This window comes from Procambarus clarkii, chromosome 30 (assembly GCF_040958095.1).
Source record: "Procambarus clarkii isolate CNS0578487 chromosome 30, FALCON_Pclarkii_2.0, whole genome shotgun sequence".
Lineage (NCBI taxonomy): Eukaryota > Metazoa > Arthropoda > Malacostraca > Decapoda > Cambaridae > Procambarus > Procambarus clarkii.
This window is the reverse complement of record NC_091179.1, coordinates 22980782-23004540: the sequence shown is the minus strand read 5'-3', so window position 1 is coordinate 23004540 and position 23759 is coordinate 22980782. Positions and strand designations below refer to the sequence as shown.

The 23759-nt window shown below is 40.0% G+C and overlaps 1 protein-coding gene across 5 annotated transcripts in view; it reads left to right on the top strand.

Annotated features, from left to right (window-relative positions):
* Positions 1 to 23759, top strand: part of LOC138370087 (uncharacterized) — a 235429-nt gene that overhangs the window by 188284 nt on the left and 23386 nt on the right. For all 5 annotated transcript variants that reach the window (XM_069334028.1, XM_069334029.1, XM_069334030.1 and 2 more), the window contains 4 exons: positions 8917 to 9123; positions 12355 to 12664; positions 12861 to 13130; positions 14353 to 14616. In XM_069334028.1, coding sequence (XP_069190129.1) covers positions 8917 to 9123; positions 12355 to 12664; positions 12861 to 13130; positions 14353 to 14616 — 1051 coding nt within the window. The remainder of the gene's footprint in view (positions 1 to 8916; positions 9124 to 12354; positions 12665 to 12860; positions 13131 to 14352; positions 14617 to 23759) is intronic.

The window sequence follows — 23759 nt, the reverse complement described above, 5'->3', positions numbered from 1 at the left end:
GTAGAACACCTGGAGAGAAATGATATAATATCAGACAGACAGTATGGTTTTCGATCAGGAAGATCCTGTGTATCGAATTTACTCAGTTTCTATGATCGGGCCACAGAGATATTACAGGAAAGAGATGGCTGGGTTGACTGCATCTATCTGGACCTAAAAAAGGCTTTCGACAGAGTTCCACATAAGAGGTTGTTCTGGAAACTGGAAAATATTGGAGGGGTGACAGGTAAGCTTCTATCATGGATGAAAAATTTTCTGACTGATAGAAAAATGAGGGCAGTAATCAGAGGCAATGTATCGGAATGGAGAAATGTCACAAGTGGAGTACCACAGGGTTCAGTTCTTGCACCAGTGATGTTTATTGTGTACATAAATGATCTACCAGTTGGTATACAGAATTATATGAACATGTTTGCTGATGATGCTAAGATAATAGGAAGGATAAGAAATTTAGATGATTGTCATGCCCTTCAAGAAGACCTGGACAAAATAAGTATATGGAGCACCACTTGGCAAATGGAATTTAATGTTAATAAATGTCATGTTATGGAATGTGGAATAGGAGAACATAGACCCCACACAACCTATATATTATGTGAGAAATCTTTAAAGAATTCTGATAAAGAAAGAGATCTAGGAGTGGTTCTAGATAGAAAACTATCACCTGAGGACCACATTAAGAATATTGTGCAAGGAGCCTATGCAATGCTTTCTAACTTCAGAATTGCATTTAAATACATGGATGGCGATATACTAAAGAAATTGTTCATGACTTTTGTTAGGCCAAAGCTAGAATATGCAGCTGTTGTGTGGTGCCCATATCTTAAGAAGCACATCAACAAACTGGAAAAGGTGCAAAGACATGCTACTAAGTGGCTCCCAGAACTGAAGGGCAAGAGCTACGAGGAGAGGTTAGAAGCATTAAATATGCCAAAACTAGAAGACAGAAGAAAAAGAGGTGATATGATCACTACGTACAAAATAGTAACAGGAATTGATAAAATCGACAGGAAAGACTTCCTGAGACCTGGAACTTCAAGAACAAGAGGCCATAGATTTAAACTAGCTAAACACAGATGCCGAAGAAATATAAGAAAATTCACCTTCGCAAATAGAGTGGTAGACGGTTGGAACAAGTTAAGTGAGAAGGTGGTGGAGGCCAAGACCGTCAGTAGTTTCAAAGCGTTATATGACAAAGAGTGCTGGGAAGACGGGACACCACGAGCGTAGCTCTCATCCTGTAACTACACTTAGGTAATTACACACACACACACAATAAGAATTCCAGAGAACAACATAGAGCGGATAGAGGTGTCTAGAGATGAAGTGGAAAATATGCTAAAGGAGCTCGGGAAGAACAAAGCAGCTGGCCCAGATGGCGTTTCACCATGGGTTCTGAGAGAATGTGCATCTGAACTCAGCATTCCACTTCACCTGATCTTTCAGGCATCCCTGTGTACAGGAATCGTAGCAGACGTGTGGAAACAGGCTAACATAGTTCCAATCTACAAAAGTGGCAGCAGGGAAGACCCCCTCAATTATAGACCTGTATCATTGACAAGTGTAATAGTGAAAGTATTGGAAAAGCTAATCAAAACTAAATGGGTAGAACACCTGGAGAGAAATGATATAATATCAGACAGACAGTATGGTTTTCGATCTGGAAGATCCTGTGTATCGAATTTACTCAGTTTCTATGATCGAGCCACAGAGATATTACAGGAAAGAGATGGTTGGGTTGACTGCATCTATCTGGACCTAAAAAAGGCTTTCGACAGAGTTCCACATAAGAGGTTGTTCTGGAAACTGGAAAATATTGGAGGGGTGACAGGTAAGCTTCTATCATGGATGAAAAATTTTCTGACTGATAGAAAAATGAGGGCAGTAATCAGAGGCAATGTATCGGAATGGAGAAATGTCACAAGTGGAGTACCACAGGGTTCAGTTCTTGCACCAGTGATGTTTATTGTGTACATAAATGATCTACCAGTTGGTATACAGAATTATATGAACATGTTTGCTGATGATGCTAAGATAATAGGAAGGATAAGAAATTTAGATGATTGTCATGCCCTTCAAGAAGACCTGGACAAAATAAGTATATGGAGCACCACTTGGCAAATGGAATTTAATGTTAATAAATGTCATGTTATGGAATGTGGAATAGGAGAACATAGACCCCACACAACCTATATATTATGTGAGAAATCTTTAAAGAATTCTGATAAAGAAAGAGATCTAGGAGTGGTTCTAGATAGAAAACTATCACCTGAGGACCACATAAAGAATATTGTGCAAGGAGCCTATGCAATGCTTTCTAACTTCAGAATTGCATTTAAATACATGGATGGCGATATACTAAAGAAATTGTTCATGACTTTTGTTAGGCCAAAGCTAGAATATGCAGCTGTTGTGTGGTGCCCATATCTTAAGAAGCACATCAACAAACTGGAAAAGGTGCAAAGACATGCTACTAAGTGGCTCCCAGAACTGAAGGGCAAGAGCTACGAGGAGAGGTTAGAAGCATTAAATATGCCAAAACTAGAAGACAGAAGAAAAAGAGGTGATATGATCACTACGTACAAAATAGTAACAGGAATTGATAAAATCGACAGGGAAGACTTCCTGAGACCTGGAACTTCAAGAACAAGAGGTCATAGATTTAAACTAGCTAAACACAGATGCCGAAGAAATATAAGAAAATTCATCTTCGCAAATAGAGTGGTAGACGGTTGGAACAAGTTAAGTGAGAAGGTGGTGGAGGCCAAGACCGTCAGTAGTTTCAAAGCGTTATATGACAAAGAGTGCTGGGAAGACGGGACACCACGAGCGTAGCTCTCATCCTGTAACTACACTTAGGTAATTACACACACACACACACACACACACACACATATACGGTATAGCAGACAAATGTAAATCAGATCCAGGCCTTTTCTATAAATTCATTAAAAGTAAGCTGCAGGTAAAGGATAATATTCAGAGGTTAAAAATGGCGGACAGATACACGGAAAATGAAAAGGAAATGTGTGAAACATTAAACGAAAAGTTCCAAGGTGTGTTTGTACAAAATGAGATCTTCAGAGAACCAGACACAATAAGAATTCCAGAGAACAACATTGAGCGTATAGAGGTGTCTAGAGATGAAGTGGAAAATATGCTAATGGAGCTAAGTAAGAATAAAGCAGTTGGCCCAGATGGAGTTTCACCATGGATTCTGAGAGAATGTGCATCTGAGCTCAGCATTCCACTTCACCTGATCTTTCAGGCATTCCTGTGTACAGGAGTCGTAGCAGATGGTTGGAAAAAGGCTAACATAGTTCCAATCTACAAAAGTGGCAGCAGGGAAGACCCCCTCAATTATAGACCTGTATCATTGACTAGTGTAATTGTGAAAGTATTGGAAAAACTAATCAAAACTAAATGGGTAGAACACCTGGAGAGAAATGATATTATATCAGACAGACAGTATGGTTTTCGATCTGGAAGATCCTGTGTATCGAATTTACTCAGTTTCTATGATCGAGCCACAGAGATTTTACAGGAAAGAGATGGTTGGGTTGACTGCATCTATCTGGACCTAGAATGGCTTTCGACAGAGTACCACATAAGAGGTTGTTCTGGAAACTGGAAAATAATAAAGGGGTGACAGGTAAGCTTCTAACATGGATGAAAAATTTCCTGACTGATAGAAAAATGAGGGCAGTAATCAGAGGCAATGTATCGGACTGGAGAAATGTTACAAGTGGGGTACCACAGGGTTCAGTTCTTGCACCAGTGATGTTTATTGTCTACATAAATGATCTACCAGTTGGTATACAAAATTATATGAACATGTTTGCTGATGATGCTAAGATAATAGGAAGGATAAGAAACTTAGATGATTGTCATGCCCTTCAAGATGACCTGGACAAAATAAGTATATGGAGCACCACTTGGCAAATGGAATTTAATGTTAATAAATGCCATGTTATGGAATGTGGAGTAGGAGACCATAGACCCCACGCAACCTATATATTATGTGAGAAATCTTTAAAGAATTCTGATAAAGAAAGAGATCTAGGGGTGGTTCTAGATAGAAAACTATCACCTGAGGATGACATAAAGAACATTGTGCGAGGTGCCTATGCTACGCTTTCTAACTTCAGAATTGCTTTTAAATACATGGATGGCGATATACTAAAGAAATTGTTCAACACTTTTGTTAGACTAAAGTTAGAATATCTAGCGGTTGTATGGTGTCCATATCTTAACCACTGCACTGCGCACCTGTTTTTGGCAAAAAATTCTTAGTGCAATTGTCAAAGACAATATTTTTGTTGTTTTTATAAATGTTCAGGTAAAGATAATGTCAAAATATTTCCAAACTCGACTATTTCCATTTCAAAATACAAAGAGTAATGAAAACATTAAATAACATAAAAATATAGCCTAATTAAAAAAAAATACAACTCTCAGAGTACCAAAAGGTGCTTTGTGCAGTGCAGTGGTTAAGAAGCACATCAACAAACTGGAAAAGGTGCAGACACACTAATAAGTGGCTCCCAGAACTGAAGGGCAAGAGCTACAAGGAGAGGTTAGGGGCATTAAATATGCCAAAACTAGAAAATAGAAGAAAAAGAGGCAATATGATCACTACTGTACGTACAAGATTGTAACAGGAATCAAAAAATTTTAGGGAAGACTTCCTGAGATCTGGAACTTCAAGAACAAGAGGTTATAGATTTAAACTAAATAAAGCAGTCGAAGAAATATATGAAAATTCAGTTTCGCAAACAGAGTGGTAGACAGTTGGAACAAGTTAGGCGAGCAGGTGGTAAAGGCCAAAACCATCAGTACTTTCAAAGTGTTATACGACAGAGTGCTTGGAAGATGGGACACCACGAGCGTAGCTCTCATCCTTTGACTACACTTAGGTAATTACACACACACCCCCAGAAAGCAGCCCGTAGCAGCTGTCTAACTCCCAGGTATCTGTTTACTGCTAGGGGAACAGGAGTATCAGTGTGAAAGAAACTGCCTTTTGTATCTGCCTCCACCGGGGATCGATCTTGAACCCTTAGGACTACCAGTCCCGAGTGATGTCTACATAGCCGTCAGGCCCTTCATAAGATTTCATACGTATGTATGAAATCTTATGTATGTATGAATGTATGTATGTACTCTCTTAGTATGTATGTGTGTATGTACTCTCCTAGTATGTATGTATGTATACATAATTTTTTTCTATAAAAAATATTTAGTTCTGGATACCTAATGGCACCAACTAAACAGGGCCATTAACCCATGCACTGCTGTCACATGCAACAGTCAGTTGTTACATGTGACACTCCTGTGGTGTGCACCAAACTTTTTTATTCAAAACAATTATTTTTTTTTTAAATATTATTAAAATGCATTCCTTGATCATGGGAAATAATAAAAAAAAATTGTATGTAGCATACTTTTGCTCTTCTTGAGCATGGAATTATTATGATGACGTCACTGATTCACGATCACTGGGTACAACTCTGATCTCTAAATCCGGAATATGAATAATTTTTCACATTTATTAATTTTTTAAAGTAACATGTGGTCCCATTGCATGCTGTGCAGAGGCCAAAAACTGCAGCTGTTTGCAGTTTCTGTCTTGCTTTAAAAACATCGCTGTCAGGCTCAGGCTTACTGATATCTGACCCTTGTACATGATTTTATCACTGTCAGGGTCTTATATGTTAGTATTAACGATGAATAATTGCAGATATTTATTTAATCATTATTATATGATGCTGTGCTGCACAAATTGCATGGCATTGCTATGAGCTGCAGAAACATGCAATACCCATTGTTACCAACAGTTGACCCATACTTGCTATGTTAGTATTGAGGCTCTCACACCAGGATGGGTGCCATGAATTTTTCAAAGAAGGCATCCGATTACTGGAAACCCGTTGAACAGAATGTGAGCCCCTTGTACCCGCATGAGTTTTAAATCTTATGTTAGGCCTAAAAAAACCGGGTTGTTGTGTGTACCACCACCACAACAACAACAACATTGGTTGTTATGTGCAATTATCTAGGGTACAGATTGGCTGTCTCTCTAATACTCAACTTTGACTGGAATTGCCTTTGAATTTGTGATGCACTTTTCTGTCTGCATTTTGGGCTGGATTGTTACATCTTCAATATCTTCCAAGCACCAGTATCACCCAACAGGAACTGCAAAATGTTCACCCAAATCAAAGTGCTTACACCATCAGATCCTAACTAGAAGTCAGTAGGATCTGCCTTAGTGAGAAATTAAAGGTATTGCTCAGATAAGTCCTCTTTTAGGCTAAAGTTTTATTTTATTGAACTTAAGTCCTTTAAGGTATTGAACCTGAGTAATGTATTCCTTATTACAAATTCCAGTTATCTTTTTCTGTTCATATTAAGCATTTATTTTAGTATTCTAGTTAAGTGTACAAAATTGCAAATGAAAACAGCATGTTCAAAATTAACAACAGTACAGTAAGTAGTGTATGTAAAAATCTGTATTAACTAGATCATTATGCTCGAAGTAGTTAGAAATTATTTATACTGTATAGTAACCATGCTCTGTCATGAGTGTTGCATTTATGTGACCAAATGTTGGAACTGTAATAAGGTTTAGATCATATAAAATTTATTTAGCAGTGAAATGACATACAGTGGGATCTTGCTCGAATGGATCACATGTATTAATTTACTTATTTTTAATTACAATACATAGAGTACTTTATTATTTTTGGTTAATTTATTTTATTTACTGTATAATAAATAAGAAATATATGCAGGCCATCTTACCACTTTTGCCTTCCTATTACGCGTTTTGTTGTCATCGGTACTCTGACAGTACCTCCTCCCCCCAAATGAAGGGGCATGTGGGGGAAAACAAGAAGGTGCTGTATTATAACGTTTTTGATTATTGTTTACTACATAATTTAGGAAGTTCTGTGGACATCTTAAAGTCTTTAGGTATTGGATGCAGCCAGCTGTGATTTGTTTTGTCTCACCGACTTTCTGGGTGTTTCCCTTGGTAGTGGCATAAATGAATAACTTAATACTGTATATAACTGCTACAGCTCCCTGTGCCTTTGTGAGGAGGGGACCAGGACCCGGATTCATAAAGTAGTTACACAAGCACTTTCGAACCTGTACATCTCAATCTTTGACGGCTATGTTTAGAATTATTAATCAGTTAATGAGCTCCAAAGCACCAAAATGTTGTTTATAACAATAACAGCAGTTGATTGGGAAGTTTTTCATGATTGTAAACTGTTTAATAAATGTAACCAAAGCCGTCAAAGATTGAGGAAAGATGTACACGTTCATAAGTACTTTCATAACTGCTTTATGAATCTGTGTCCAGGTTCTAGTCCCCAGTAATCCAGAGAACTCTGTAACTGATGGCACCTAGTAGATAACACATGCATTGGAGATGCTAGCTCCAGGGAGCTGCCATAAGCTAATAGAAAATACACATTTTTTTCTGAAGAATATAGCATACCTAATATTCATTTTACTTAGAATGACCCCCATTTACTGCGTATTATTTGTGGTATAAATGTACAAAACCAAATTTCAGAACTATATTTAGTGTTTTAACAGATTTTTACCTGGATTTTCTTTGCATACCTCATGGTATCTGAGCAGCCAGGTATGGGATAGCTTAGAGCCTCACCTCATAAAGAGTACTGTGTATCACATTTTATTTTTGGCACTGCATTATGCTACACTCCTAGTAGACCAGCTTGCTGTGCTGCTGCTGCTAGTTGACACACTCCTTTTGCTGAACAGTTCCATGTGCCTTTCTCATATTTATACAAATTTCAAAACAATATCCATGAAAAATATTGACTACATGTGCAGCTTCATTTTGTTTTGAGCAATTGCCCAAATTTTATGATGCAATCTGAAATTCTGAGGCAATTTTTAATTTTCTGTATCACACTTCTCAGAAGAATTCTATTTACTAATCACATATGATTATCTTGGACTAAAGTTGGATTTAGAAGAGTTATTAACATGAATGGATTAGCTTGCTAATCTTGCAATAATTTACCATAATTATATAATTTATATGTAGCCTATCATTACAGTACTTTAATAATTGGTAGATAAGGGAGCATTATTTTTTTGCACATGGTTTACTTATGGCGTGATAAGCATTACTATTTGTAATTAGAATTATGCACAATATGAATCTTTTCAATGGAAAATCAATGAAAAAAATCACTCGTATGCGGAATGGCCAAATATCGACATAATTCAAAATGGAAATTGATTTTCAAAATTAAATTTTGGATTTAAAAAAAAAAAGCAAGTTAAGGGTCCTGTGGTGGTAGGTTAGGAGGACAGGAAGTTCGAAAGGTTTTAAATCATCATGAAAACCATTAATTGAAAGTTTCCTCTCCTAACCTAACAGCCTAAGCCAGAGGGACCCAAAACAGAAAATGGGACAGTATGTCACTTTCAGGAACCAATTTCATTTTGAATTACTGTATGTTGATTATCAGCCTGAGTGCACATACGAGCGAAAAGGGATATAATTGGCAAGAGGACGGGTTGCATCATTAGCTCCTCTGCAATGGATATTACCTTATTATTTTATAATGAATTAAAAACATTGGGATACAATAATTATGTGCTAAGTTCATATAAATATAAGACTATATTATAGATGCTTCAGTTTTAATCAAAATTGACATAATTGATTTTTGACTGTAATAAATGTTTGTTCACTGTAGTTAAAGGTTAATTACAGCTTAAGATATATATTATAAGGTAAATATTATAATGAAAAATTATGATCATCAAAAGGTGTGATCAATAAAAACTACTCAGAATGCAAGGGCTGTGTGTTGCCATTGCTTAATGTTTGCATTGCACGTCTCACGCTTGCACCTTGGCTTGCAGCTCATCGGGCCTGGCTAGCAGTTCAGAAATATCCCCTGCAACGCCCGATTCTGAAACCACTGGATGGGAGCGTCGGGTTGGTCCCGGTGAGTTTGGTAGCAAGGCCCGTCGCTACTGGAGCTCTGAAGAGAGTGGGTACATGGAAGGTGTTGATGCACTTCTGGACACCTCGTTACATGCACATCTTTCCCCCGTGCACGAAATCAAGTGAGATTCAGTATAGTACAGTATGTGGTACTAATAAACTAGTCACATTAGAGTTATAGGATTAGTTATAAAAGGGCTTTTTGATGGTTGTGGTGATTGAGTTATATATAGTAAGTCACAGTAGTTTCTTCACAATTAGATAACTTGCAAATAATTTTAATTTTTTTTTTTTTACATATTTCTACACTTTAGATAACTTCTCCCTATGAACTGTTTTGGAAACTTCATCACATGCATGTCCTAATTCTTATTTTCCCAGCTCAACATAATTTGTTTTTGTATTATGCTTTAGATAATGCATTCTTAATATATTATTATGAAATAACATAATTTTAATGTATATTATTGTTAATATAATTGACAATTTTAATTGTCTTGTATATAATGCTAGTGTTGAAAATAGAGTAACTGTAACCCGGCATCCAGTTTGTCAGCTGCTACTAGGCCTTTTAAGTATTATATAACAGTATTAATGGTTTTAAATCAATTTAAAATTTTGGGACACAGATAATAGGAGACTAATATATATTTATCTCTTGCGGTGAAAGTCGACTCAATTTTATAGTCACATTTTTTCACTTTACATAAATATACTTAGTGGGGTAGGTGTCACAGGGACTAAGAGGGTACAGTCATATTTTTAAGTAAAGGAAGTGCTCATTTTTGTAATAATAATCATGGAATAGTTACTTAAAGGTCATATGCAAGCATTTTGAACATTTACAGATATAAAACCTGCTCCATGATTTATCGTATCTAAAAAAAAAAAATAGAAAACTGATCACAGAATACTAGGCAAAATAGGATTTTTACAGATGTTGATTATGATGTGATATTTAAATTTAACTGCCATATTATCAACATTCCAATCACAACACTGACATGTGAAGCACTGGAGAAGATTACAAAAAATTAACAGGCTTGAAACAAGGCTTGAGCATGAAATAGGAGAACTGATCTACAAATTGTTTAAAGCAACTAAACCTAATAACTTTAGAGGAGACATGATCACTACATGAAAAACATGGCAGATTTTGTGCTGGTCTGTGTCTTCCAGTACTGGTCTAACATCAACTATAAATGATCTGGAAAGAATCATTGTTTTGGTTTTAAATAGTGCAATAAAATGTTTAAGTTGCTATTGATAGAAATGAGTGAAATATTATTTAGTTACTTACAGGTACAAGTATTTCATAGGTTGTCATAATTATTCAATTACTGGGGTTAATTCAGCCATATAAAACAATATTTCTGTATTATTTATTAGCAGCATATATTTAAGTTTTGCTCAGCTTCTTTAATGCCTGTGGAAAAGCTTTTTAACATCATTTATTAACACACAGAAATCACATTAACGTGATATATATATCACCGAGAAATTTTTCTCATTGATATATATCACGTTACTGTTCTTTCTGTATGTTTCTGAAGTTGGAGCATAAGGTGTGGGACCACTTTGACCTTCCACCTGAGTGCATGTTGGTCATACATAAACACTTGGACTGGCTGCGGTAGGTGGCTCCAGACTTCCTGTGATTTCAGATGACTTTTGAAAGTCAGTGGTGGTCTAGTGGTAGCGTACACAACTGGCAGTACCAGGGTTTTAGGTTTGCACCCACCTATAGTCCTAGTGGGTTTTCTCATAATTCATTAAATTATAATAATATGCTTGGCACACGATTATTGGTATTTTGAGTTTTGTTTATCAACGGTTACGGCTGCCCGTGCATGTTTTATCATTTAGGCCCTCTACTTTTACAAATGCTAGATAAATTTCGATAAATATATATGAATCTACTTGTATTGTGTAATGACACCTATTTACAAATGGTGCCTATTAATAATTCAATACTGTATTTTCTGTAGAATAGCTCATGAAGATAAAGATAATTATGGCAGTAGTAGTATGAGGGATAATTGTGGTACAGTAGTATAAGGAATAATAATAGTAGTAGTATAAAACAATGGTGTCAGTGTTAGTATGAGGGATAATGGTGTTAGTATGAGAGATAATAGTGGTAGTATGAGGGATAATGGTGATAGTATGAGGGATAATAGTGTTAGTATGAGGGATAATGGTGGTAGTATGAGGGATAATGGTGGTAGTATAGGGATAATGGTGGTAGTATGAGGGATAATGGTGATAGCATGAGGGATAATGGTGGTAGCATGAGGGATAATGGTGGTAGTATGAGGGATAATGGTGTTAGTATGAGGGATAATGGTGGTAGTATGAGGGATAATGGTGGTAGTATGAGGGATAATGGTGGTAGTATGAGGGATAATGGTGGTAGTATGAGGGATAATGGTGATAGTATGAGGGATAATGGTGGTAGTATGAGGGATAATGGTGATAGTATGAGGGATAATGGTGGTAGTATGAGAGATAATGGTGATGGTATGAGGGATAACAGTGGTAGTATGAGGGATAATTGTGCCAGTATGAGGGTTAATGGAGTGGTATGAGAATGGGGGATAGTGTAAAGGATAATGGTAGTACTATGAGAAACAATGGTCCACTTGAAATGCTCAAGGAAATCACAATAACATGATGTATCTATGAGAAAATCATTGGAGCAGTATTAGGACCAAACCAATGTACTCCCACCTACACACTTTACCCCCTGGACCACGACATGGTAAAAGATTATACATCCTGCGATGCTACTGAATCCACTTAGGAGTCTGGGAGCATCAAGTTGGTAACCAAGCCAAGTTTTACATATAAACCCCCATGCACTCTGGTGTAGGTGATTGAGTTCTCCACCAAATGCTCCTTTCAAATACACAAGGTGTGCTGCTTCAATGCTGTGCTGCTTCAATGATTGTCTCATGGGTATATAACATAATTGTGATTTCCTTGGTTCTACTATTTGGGGTGTCCATACTATTTGGGGTGACCATATCCACCATGAATAGCAAAGTCTTGCTTTACAGTATCAAATATGATGATGCTTACATTTTAAGGTGAAAAATGTTTGAATTATGAATACGAGAAGTGCAAAGAAGTAAATGATTTATAATTTCTAGAAATCTATTCGGTGGCAGCAGAAGACAGTTGTATATGAAGATAGGGATTAGTATCATATCATATTTCTCTAATTAGTTTAGAATAATATAGGTTCTCCCAAAAGTAACCATTACAGTGATCTGCCGAGTTAGAAGAGTTTACTACTCTAAATTTTAGTAAAATTTTCAATTGCAGAAATCTTTGAAATACAATTATTTCAGAGAAAAAGAGGGATCATCAGGAAGCAGCACCTCTACTCCTCTGCATTGTGTTGACAACTGGAACCCTGCCATCACTAACGCAAACATAAATAATAGTTATACGAGCAATAACACCGATAACAACATCAACAATAATCTCATCATGGGTAATAAATCAAGCACTGTTAATGATAATGATCACTCATTTGCCTGTTCTCAACTGACATCAGTTCTAGATACCCATATAGCTGTTGGACCAAAAATGGAACTTACTAAATATGCCAGTACAGAATGGCAGGGAAATACACCAAAGGCACAAATTATTAAACAGGTGATTATAGTCTCATTCCTGTATAACTTACAGTCAAATGTAAACTAAGCAGGAGGTACTTAAATTAGTACCATTTTTTAAATAGAAATGATAATATATACGTATTGTTTTTTATCTGGTGAAACAAGATTAATGTAAAATAAATGATACTATATATATGGTATTCACAAAATTAATGTGTTTTTCATGAATTCAGGGTTACTCAGCCATTCCAATTGAACTTGGTTTTGCTCACTTACGGAAAGTGAGAGGTGACAACTACTGTGGCGTGCGTGCTGCCCTATACCAAGTGCTCTCCCTAGGCTTGCCATTACCAAGTGGCCACACCACTCATTCCCGCCTCGCAGCCGAGCTTGATCAGGGTGCTACATGGCTGCGTGAGTGGTCTTTTGGACATCGTCTAAATTTTACAAAGGAACAGATACTCAATGGATTTTGGGAATGCTTGGATGCGTTGGATAGCATAGTAAGTTTTATATATTAATTTTCATATAGTTATAAACTGTCAATATTGCAGGTACGGTATTTTCTGGGAAGGGCCCCTCAGTTGTTCCAGTGTCCAATAGGTGCTGGAATCTATACACAAATTGATTAAGAGTTGAAAGATGGTTATCTTCATTTGCCAGTTTGTTATTATCTCTCTCTTTCTTTCTACAAATGATGTAAATATAGCAGCACATCCTACTATTTAGGTAGTACTTATAGTAATGATGAGGACCATCATACATATATTTACTTAAAAGGCAATTAGAAAGTAGAAATCGGTACTATTGAATTTGGACAAATTGGAAAAGTTTTTTTTTATTTATGTTACAAAGAAACTTAACCTAACCTAACTTTCCTAGGCCTAATACATGCTATCTAAAGCCTAATATAGTACTGTACATATGTGCAATACTAGGCTTTGGAATATTTAAGTTTGGTTTTTAGCTTTATTTTTCTGGACTCTATGAAGTGAATAGTTCCAAATTCTACTAATTGTCCATTATGTCAATATATGTATGATGGTGCACATAGTTACAGAAAGTACTATCTAAACAAGAGGATGGGTTGAAATGTAATTATAATACATCTGTATGAATGTAATAGTTAAACAGTCCCATGAAAAAATCTGTAATAGTTTTTAATTGCTTACAATACGATGAAGTTATTGTGTACTTGTGGCCTATGATTATCAATCATGATTTGGTCTTTCCTGGTAGCATTTGAATATATTTCTGAATGTCATTCCTAGACACTATAGCAGCAAAGGAGTGAGTTGCAAGACACTTCCTTTGAGCTGTTCTAGGGACAAGTTTACAGTGTAAGCCTATATGCAATACTCGGTGACTATTTTTGTCAAATATGTGTACATAAATCACATTATTCAACACAAAAATTGCATAATGTAATCTAATAAGTGAAGCCACAGGTATAAAATTGTCTTACTTGATCGTTGGAGCCCTCTCTCCCTACACTACTAGTCAGAACTATAAATCTAGTGCTAACACACTCATTGAACCCCCCTCCACTAGGTTACTGCAACTCATCTCACCAGATAAGAAGCTGATTTTTTCTTTTTTTCTTTTTCTTACTTTTTGCACATGGTGTTTTTTTCAATGTATTCCCTAATTGCCACATTGAGAACTTCTTATGTTCATATATATTTCATACAACATGCTCAAAACCTGAATAATATTTTGTACTAGGTGATGAATCTTATGGGCTGCGAGAACCGGGAATGTGTTGTGCTGTCTCGGCTAAATGGAGACCCGGAGCTGGACGTAAAGCTGTGTGAAGCTATTAAACTTCATATGCTTACAACAGCACTTGACCTGCACATCAGCAACAACAATGGAGAAAATGTGCCTCTGTTTGCAATGATAATGTTTGCCCGCCATACCTCATTAACACCTAGAGATCTTGTAAGAAATCATTTGAATCCAGTTGGTGATACTGCAGGGTTGGAGCAGGTAAGCACACTTTAATATTCAACTACTGGTAATAGATTTAAATAAATGTTTCATCATCTGCATCAATGTCATTATAGAGTCACAATATCATGGCTGAAGTTATGATGGCCAAACTACACACCAGAAGGAGAAACAAAACATTTCGGTCCATCCTGGACCATTATTAAGTCGTGTCGATAGTTGCTTTCTTCTGCAAACTTCAGAATTAATTTGAACATAACTTGGTATTATATACCAAGTTAGGCAGTAGTACTGTACTTTAGAAGAACACAGCTTGATGATAATATTAGGTTATATTTATAGTACAGTGGTACCTCGGAACACGAGTGTCCCTGTATACAAGTTTTTCGGAATACGAGCCGGATTTCCTCGGAAAATGTGTCTCGGAAGGCGAGGGTTACCTCGGAACGCGAGTTTGTTGATACGCGTTCAGGCCGACCTAGAGCGTGGTGGTACGGCGATCGTCGCCCCTCCACCCCTCAGTTTACCATTGTCTCCCGCCCAGTGACTATCCCTCCTGAATTCTTCACAAGGATTTACAGTTTTATGTCGGTTTTTTGGCCATTTGAGCATAAAAGTTGTTATTATATATCTCGCCATGGGTCTCAAGAAAGCCATTGATAAGGTTCAACCTAAGAAAATAGCTGTGAGTAGAGGCAGTAGAGGATGTCCCTTCTTGATTAAGAAAATGTGTGAAGTATGGGAAGAACTGCAAAGTTCTGTTAAAAAAACTCACACAGATAAAGCTGTAGCAGGCCGTTGCATTGACCTTTTAAATGACAATGACTTTTACTACAGACAAGTGTTAAAATGTAGGGAAAAACAAGTGTCTTTAGACAGATTCTTAGTAAGACAAACAAGTCCTAGTGGTATGCAGGCAAAATGTGCCAGAGTGTGCTCACCAGTGAAGTCCTCACTGCCTGATGTGATAATGGAAGGGGACTCCCCTTCCAAACAGTAACTCCTCTCCTCCTCCCCCCTCCTCACCATCTTCCATACGCCTACAGCATTCAACAGCAAGGTAAGTAATAGCTTGAACATAGTTTTGTAGGTTTATTTACATGAATTAGGTATAAAAATTTAGCTTGATGTGGGGTTTTTGGGGTAGTCAGGAATGGATTAATTCATTTCCCATTATTTCTTATGGGGAAATTAGCTTCGGAATACAAGTTTTCAGAATATGAGCCGTCTCCAGGAACGGATTAAACTCTTAAACTGAGGTACCCCTGTATTTACTCATTAATAACCTTTAATTTGAGAAGTACTGTATTATACAGTATAATATCAGAAAAATATTTGTTTCTGCTTAATAGTCTGTTGAAATTAAGTTAGAAGTACTGGTGCATCCTTCATTGTTGAGTGTTATGACCATTGCCATTTTATACAATATTTGTATACCACAATTTATATTACTCTTCACTTTACCTGATTCACCTTGCCTGTGTGTGGGGAAACATTTGTACTGCACTTGAAAAAGGCAAATTTAAGTAATACATTAACTTAAAGAATGATGAAAGTAATTTTTGTAAATAAAACATTTTTAATTTTCACAGTAAATTTAATTTTACACAAAACTTTATTGACTTTAAATTGCAATATACAGTACTGTATTATAGAAAGTCATCTGTCATAACAGTTATAGTTTTAGTGTTGAGAAAAGCTTTGGTTTTGGAATAATTAAGTGTTCCATATATATATGATATGGAACACTCAACTATCCCAAAACCAAAGTTTTCTACAAGACTAGTAGTTGAAACTTTTCCGGCTGTTAAACTGTCCAGAGCCAAGCCATTAAAAATGCCGTACATGACTGACATGTCTGTCAAGAAGCAGCAATCATTTTTGTGTATTGCATAAAATACTCAGTCTTTATATTTGGGCTATAAAATTAAACTTTCAATTAAAATGTTTGTATGAAATAATATATTGTTGTTAAAGATCTATTATACTAAATAAAAATATGATTTTGAAACTTATGAACACAATCATCTGCAGCCAATTTCATAGGTAGGAATGAATATATTCAACATCATTTTAATTACCTGTGCTAGACTTCACTGACTACCTATTGTTCTGGAGTCTATTTATGTTCACTTTTATTATAAATTTGTGCATTGAGACATCATAATGGTTTATTGACAAACACTGGAGGTATCTCTTAACACATTTTGACTTTAATATTTTTAAAGACTATGGATTTTAAAAATGAGCATTGAGATTAAAGTACCATTTGCCAAGTTGAATTGGAGAATACCTCTGGTTGAAGATATTTGAGACAGCTACAGTAGTAATCCTAGCAAGAACCATAGAGTAGAATTGACGGGGTAACTACTGCTACGGGCAATGTTGGAAAAGGAACTTTCATTAAGTTAATGGTACTTTGGCATTTTTATTTCATGCTAGTTTTCTGGGTAAATGAATAATGCTGTGCTGAAGAGTTTGCACAATTATGTATACAAATTTTCTCAAGGGATCTTTAATTCAGATTGAGTCACCTTTTAATTTTTTAGTGTGCTTAATATATGATAAATAGATTGCTGCAACAGTGGCGAAACTTACAGGTAAAAGAAATTAGTGTTTTCTGCTTTATTGCAGCTTAATAACAATAAAGTAAATTAATGTCCCGAGTTCATTTTGAAATTACTCTGTCCCTTTTGTTTGTCCATTATTGATTCTTTTAGATTGCCGGCAATTAAGCTAATTTTGTGTTTCCTCCCATTGGTGCTCACATGCCACAGGATCAACATAAGGTGTGTAATTAAATGTGAATTTGTCTTGTATCTCTCAGTAACAATGCATAATTATGCATACTGATTTTCTATATACCTTTTCTTGTTTGCACTGGTCCTGTATATGAGCTGTATGCACATGTCAAGAAGGCCTCTTTACACATCTCGTGCAGCTCTTGACCATTATATTGTGTTCAGTCATGAATAATTGTCATATAGGTATAATTTTGATATGGAATTATTCATTAATGATTGCTCTATCACATCCAATGGTCAAAATAAATATGCATAATAAATGATTTTTTTGAAGGGAGCTCTGTTGCCTCTCCAGAGCTAATCAGGCTGATATGAATGTATTAGATGCTGGCATCAGTCAATCCACATGGAGTTCTAGGCCTACTGGGGACCACGAGCCAGAACCTGCCCCCCCTCCCCCTTTCAGGGAGGCACGAGGAGCAATGGCCTATAGAAACCCCCACATGGTTGGAAGTATTCTATGTCTGTCATCGACTGGGTCAGGCACCCACCCCCAAAAAAACATATTCTGGTTAAAATATTGCTACTGAAAGCCGAACTAGTGGACAGAATTCCCCAAATGAAAATGAGCAAATGAGCAAATTGAGCATAACATCATGTCACTGCGCAGCTGTCTATGCAACACCCCCCCCCCCCTTGAGGGGAAAGGCGGAGCCCCAGACCCCCATGCCGGCTATTTAACTTTCAGTTCTGTGGCTGATATGAACTGGCAAGGTTGTGCACCTCTGGCTCTTGTGATTTCCAGTTCTGTGCCTTGTGGTGAGGGAGGTACTGTTTCAGTAGTGGTGCACGAGCCAGGAGTAATTTCACAAGTACTTGGGCTACATGCACCTAGGTTCCCCTTCCCTAGGTGCCCTGTAAGTACTGCCCTTGGGGCTCGGGGCCACCTTCCATAAGTCACCTAGGTGTCTACCTGCGGAAGGTTCTTTGCTGTTCGTTGATTGACCGCCCTTGGAGTCAGTTGGGTTGTTTCATGCACCACTCTTTGCTTCTGGGTAGGGGGTAGTTTTGTCACTGGTTTGGGTGCAGGTGCAGCTAGTTTTCACCTCTCATAGCAGCCGGCTCTGTTCCGCCTGGGCACATTGTTCTCTTGTGGGGTTTTGTTTTTGTTTTTGTTTGTTTTCTTGCCTGGTGGGGACTCTGCCCCTTGGTTTTGGTCACACCCATTTATATCTTGGTGGTCCTCCACTAAGCCCCCATGAGTGTACATGTCCAGAGGGGGGTTCAACTTTAGCAGTTTGATTGGTAACTTTGGGTGCCGGTTAGCAGTGCCCTGCTTGGGCTTCCCTTAGTGAGACTACGCAACTAAGGGCCCTGGGAAACCCCGCAGGGGCTCTTTGGTTTGATGGATGCGACCCCCCTGGGTCCCCTCTCACTTCGTGCGTGTTAAGTTAATGAGTTAAATAGTTAAGCGGGTTTGAAGGTTGCTCTTTCATCTTGTCTCAGGGTGACACTCACCGGTTGTGCCTCAGTCATGCTGCCTGTTGTGTCGGTAACCCCTTCGACCTGGAGACCTGCGAGTTTTGTTCCTTGTTTGTGCTCCAATACACCCAGTCCACTGATCATGATATTTGGGTGCAGGCAGCTTCGGCGTTGCATGCTTGGTTTAGGTTGCTGCAGCGTTTCAGGTTGGTTGCTACCCTGGATGTCGTGAGACTGCCTTGTTTTGGTTATAGGGACCCCGAACTTAGGGATGTTAGTCGCTTCCAGCTCCGAAGCATCTGAGGGTTTCAGAGTTGGGGCTGGGTTTAGTTGGTGTTGAAACTCGGGCGGTTTTGAGGGATGCCCCCTTCTGGTGTAGCAACAGGGGCATTCAAGCATGTTCCTTCAGCCAGAGCTTCTGGGTCTGACCAGTGGGCCCTCCCCCTTCATTCCTGCTTTTTCGGCCGCTCCTGCCTTTTTTTTTGAGGCACGGGACTTGGAGGACAGCTCGGCCCCGGGTTCTCGTGGGGGAGGTTCCTGGGGCGAGGGAGGGGTTGACTTGGGCCCCATTGGACCCCGCTTGGGTCTTTGTACCCTCCGAGCAAGGCTTGATGTTACAGGGAGTGGGGTTTTCTTTTTCCTCCCTCCTCGTACGAGTTGGAATTGGCATCAATCAATCCCCGGGTTTGGTTCCATGCTCCCTTGGGTTCTTTAGTCTCGTCCTTCTGGAAGTTTTTGGCATCATGCATCCCACCTTATGTGATGCGGGAGATCATTGCAGCTTATCTCCTGTGTGACCCAAATTACGCCTCTATAACGGATCCTTCTTCTTTTGTGTTTGGATCTTCTTTTCCTTACTGGGTTCGTTATGAGGTTCCGGAGTCATCCTGGCGTGTGTCCTTGGCTGTTTGCAGAGTCTGTGGTGGTGCAGTATCTGCAGGCAGCCTCTTCCAGTTGCTGTCTTATGTCAGATTTGTTCTTCTTTGGGGGGCCTGTGTGGGGGTCTTCCCGGAAGGGTTGTGCTAGGGCTCGGGGTTCCTCCTGTCATGGTTGGCCAGTGGTGCCAGTTTCAGAGGTGGCGCAGCCTTTGGAACCATCTTTGTCTGGTTGGTGCAGTGATCGCTCTGTGTGGAGGTCGGGTTCATGTAGTGTCGATCCTTTCGCAGTTCATCCCATTGACGGAGTGATGGGGGGGAGGCTTGTGCTGGTTGCTCATGCCTGGTCCCATGATTTGTGGGCCTTTCAGGTCATTTTGTGTGGCCTGTGGTGGCATTGGGTGGCTCCTCCTCCTTCGGGAGGTTCGGGGTTGGTGGGGCTGGCCTCTTCTCCTGCGCTCTGTTGGGAGTGGGTTCGCTTGGGTGTGGTTGGAACGACCTCGTCCCTCCAGTGGATTTCCCACCTATTTCCGGTTCCGAAACGGGACTGCGTGGACCTCAGGTTCATTCTGTACTTGTCCTGTCTGATCCCATGGGTCAAACGGGACAAGTGCCCCTCCTTTCAGAGGCCTACTCTGTCCCAGATCCATCTTCTTTTGGAGCCAGGTGCTCGAATGGTGTCCCTGGACCTTCGGGATGCGTATTGACATGTCCCGTTTTATCCATGGTTCAGAGACTGGCTCGGTGTTCTGGGACGTCAGGGTTACCACTTTCATCACCATTCATTCGGCTTGATTCTGGCCTATCTTGATGACTGACTGGTGTGGGCTCCCAGCTGGTACATGTGATTGCTCGTAAGGAATTTGGATTTTTCGCAGCTCGCCGGGTTCGGGTTCCTGGTGAGCTGGAGGAAGTCCCATCACGTTCCCTCTCAAGTTCGGTCTTGGCTGGGTATTATTTGGGACTCTCGGAACGCTTCCTTGTCCTTCCCTCCGGAGGCTTTGCTGCAGCTGCGGTCTCCACCTTCGCCTGTTTCTGGGGGGCTCCCGGGTCACGAGGCATTTGTTCAAGGGTTTGTGCAGGTGTCGGAACATTGCCGTGGTGGTCTTCTCGCCGGGTCGGGTTTGGCTTTATCGGCTGTTCTGGTTCCTACGGGGACTCCCCTTCTGGCTCTCTTCCGCATTTTTCCTGCTGTGTCGCCGACTTCCTCTTCGGGTTTTTCGGGGTTCAGTGCCTTGGTACCTACTCAAGCCCCTCACTCGATGTGTTCCTGGATGCATCACCTCTTGGCTGTGGCTTTGTGTCCTGTGCTCTCTAGACCAGCCAGTGGCAGTGGGGTCTATCTTTCCATCTGGCACACAACACAGTGCGGGAGTTTGCGGCTGTGTGGGTGTTGCTTTGGAGAGTTCTGCTTCCTGCTGGTTCATTGCCTGAACTGCTGGGGTTTGATGCGGTCCTTGGCTCTTTGGGGCTGGTCACTTTGGGTGACTCGTCTGCTGAGTTCTCGAGGTTTGGCTCTCCTGGCCGTTCACATTCGGGGGGTGTCCAACGTCATGGCATGTCTTGGTTTATTCCCCTGTCTATGGAATGGACGGTCGACGCCGACTCATTCAGTTGGCTCTGCCGGACGACTCCTGGAGGTGGACCTCTTCATGTCGGCATGGTTGAGGTGTTTCTCTGTATATGTGGCACCCTTCCCTGACTGCGAGGCTGTTGGCGTCAGTGCCTTCAGGCAGGACTGGTCAAGGTAGGGTTCCTGTACCTCTTTTCCCCAGTTCCGCTGTTGCTCCAGGTCCTAGCTCGCTTGGAGACTTACCAAGGAAGAGTAGTCCTCTTGGCCCCTTGGTGGCTGGTCCTGCATTGGTTTCAGGCACTGCCTGCTTCCCGTGGCTCTGCCTTTTTTGACAGATCGGGCCGGTGTAGTACGTGGCTGGTTCGATCTTCTCGAGTCTTCACGTCTGGTCTTTCTGATTCGAGTCAATCACCACTTGCATGGTGAGCAGGTGGCTTTGTTGATGGTGTCCCTCCTGCATGCTTAGTCTTGGCAGCAGTATGAATTTTCCTGGCAGTTCTTCTGTTACTACTTATCCCTTCATAGATTTACTTCTGTCTGTAACAGTTGTCTTGTCCTTCCTTTTGTGGTGGTTCCAGGACTGTCATCTTATGCCGAGTACTGTCACTTCATATCTTGCAGCACTGGTGGAGCCGCTGCAGCTTGGGTTCAGCATTGGTGTTACTTCTGCGCCGTTCTGCAAGCTGTCTCATTCGTTGTTTCACCTCTGGTCTGCTCATGCGCTGCCTGAGCCGTCCTGGTTGTTGGACTGGGTGCTCTCCTTTCTCTCTTCTCAGTTTGTGGTGGCCCCTTCGGTTCAGGTTTTTCCAGGGCTCTTTTTCCTGTTGACATTGGCCTCTCGGGAGTCAGGTTGTGGAGCTTCATGCTCTCCTCCAGTGCAGAGGTTTCTGCTCTTTTGGTCCTGGTAGTAGGTTTGTTCATTTGCAACTGTCTTCTTTTGTGGCATTGGTTGTGACTGTTGCTTTCCAGAGGGGTGCTTGGGTTGTTGATGCTTGGTTGGTTCGGCCGGGGGTGCATCATGTATTGTGTGCGCGGTTGCAGCCTGTTGCCTTGACTTCGAGTTGCGGAGCGAGTGGCGGATGCCTCTCGGCTAAGTCCCTCTTGTGTTATCTTTGGGTAAGTAGGTCCTGGGAGCTGACAAGGCTCCCCCCCCCCCACAGAAAACCGGCATTGAATGTAAGGAAGCGCCATTTTTTGGGTGAGACCTGGAGGCTCCCCGACAACCCTCCCTCCCTCCCTCTGGTCAGTGTTATTTTTTGAGTGTTTTGACATCCAGCCTCAGAACTGAAGGGTGGATAGCTGGCATGGGTGTCTGGGACTCCCTCTTCCCCCTCTCGGTGAAGGGGTGGGTTGCGCAGACAGCGGCACGGTGACGTGGTGACATCATGCTTGTTTTCAGTTCTGTCCATTAGTTCAGCTTTCAGCAGCAATATTTGAACCAGAATAGGGTTTTTTTGGGGGCGCTTAACTTTCTGGATGCCTACCTCCAGGTTACCTTGAGGTGTTTTCGAGGCTTAGCGACCTAGCAGCTCGGTCGTCGACTAGGCTTTCTGGTTGCTGGACTGGTCAACCAGGCTGTTGGATGTGGCTGCTCGCAGCCTGATGTATGAGTCACAGCCTGGTTGATTTGGTATCCTTTGGAGGTGTTTATCAAGTTCTCTCTCGAACACTGAGGGGTCAGCCAGTTATGCCCCTTATGTGTAGTAGAAGCCTGACCCGGTCGATGGCAGACAAAGAATGCTTCCAAAACACACAGGGGTTTCTATAGGCCATTGCTCCTTGTGTCTCTCTCTGAGGGGGGGGGGCAGGTTCTGGCTCATGGTCGCTGGTAGGCCTAGAATTCCACGCACATTGACTGATGCCAGGGTCTAATACATTCATATCAGCCCGGTTAACTCCAGGTAGCTTCCGGGTCTCACCCAAAAAATGGCATTTCATTACATTCAAAGCTGGTTTTATTAGAACTTTTATATTGAGACAGGCTGTTTAGACAGGAGAGCAGAGGCCATGTTGGGATACCCTCAGCCATGGAAGTTAACATGAGCCCGATAGGCAACCAGAATTCGATAGTCCATCTTTCAGTAAATTAAGAATACAGTACTGGATATAAAAGTTTTAAATATTGTAAAAAAAATGCATGGACATAATATTGCTTGCAGACAAATTAGATCAATATCAACTACTTAAAATGGATGACAAATAAAATAATTAATTGGACAATAATAGAGTACTTTTAGAAGAGACAAAAGGGTAAAGCCCCATCTTATAGATCAGTATGATAAATTAATAAAAAGAGGGCAAACAAAAAATAAGAAAACCCACCCCATAAATAAGTAAACCTAATGTGCAGTATAACACTTTAATTTTCTTTTGCTATAAATGAGGTAACAGTAAATAGTTTAAGTTATTTCTTATTGGTTATAAAGTAAATTATTGTAGTAAGGAAAAAACTTCTGAAAACTTTCATAATCAGCAGACTGGAAAAATAAGTAACAAGGATCAATCAAA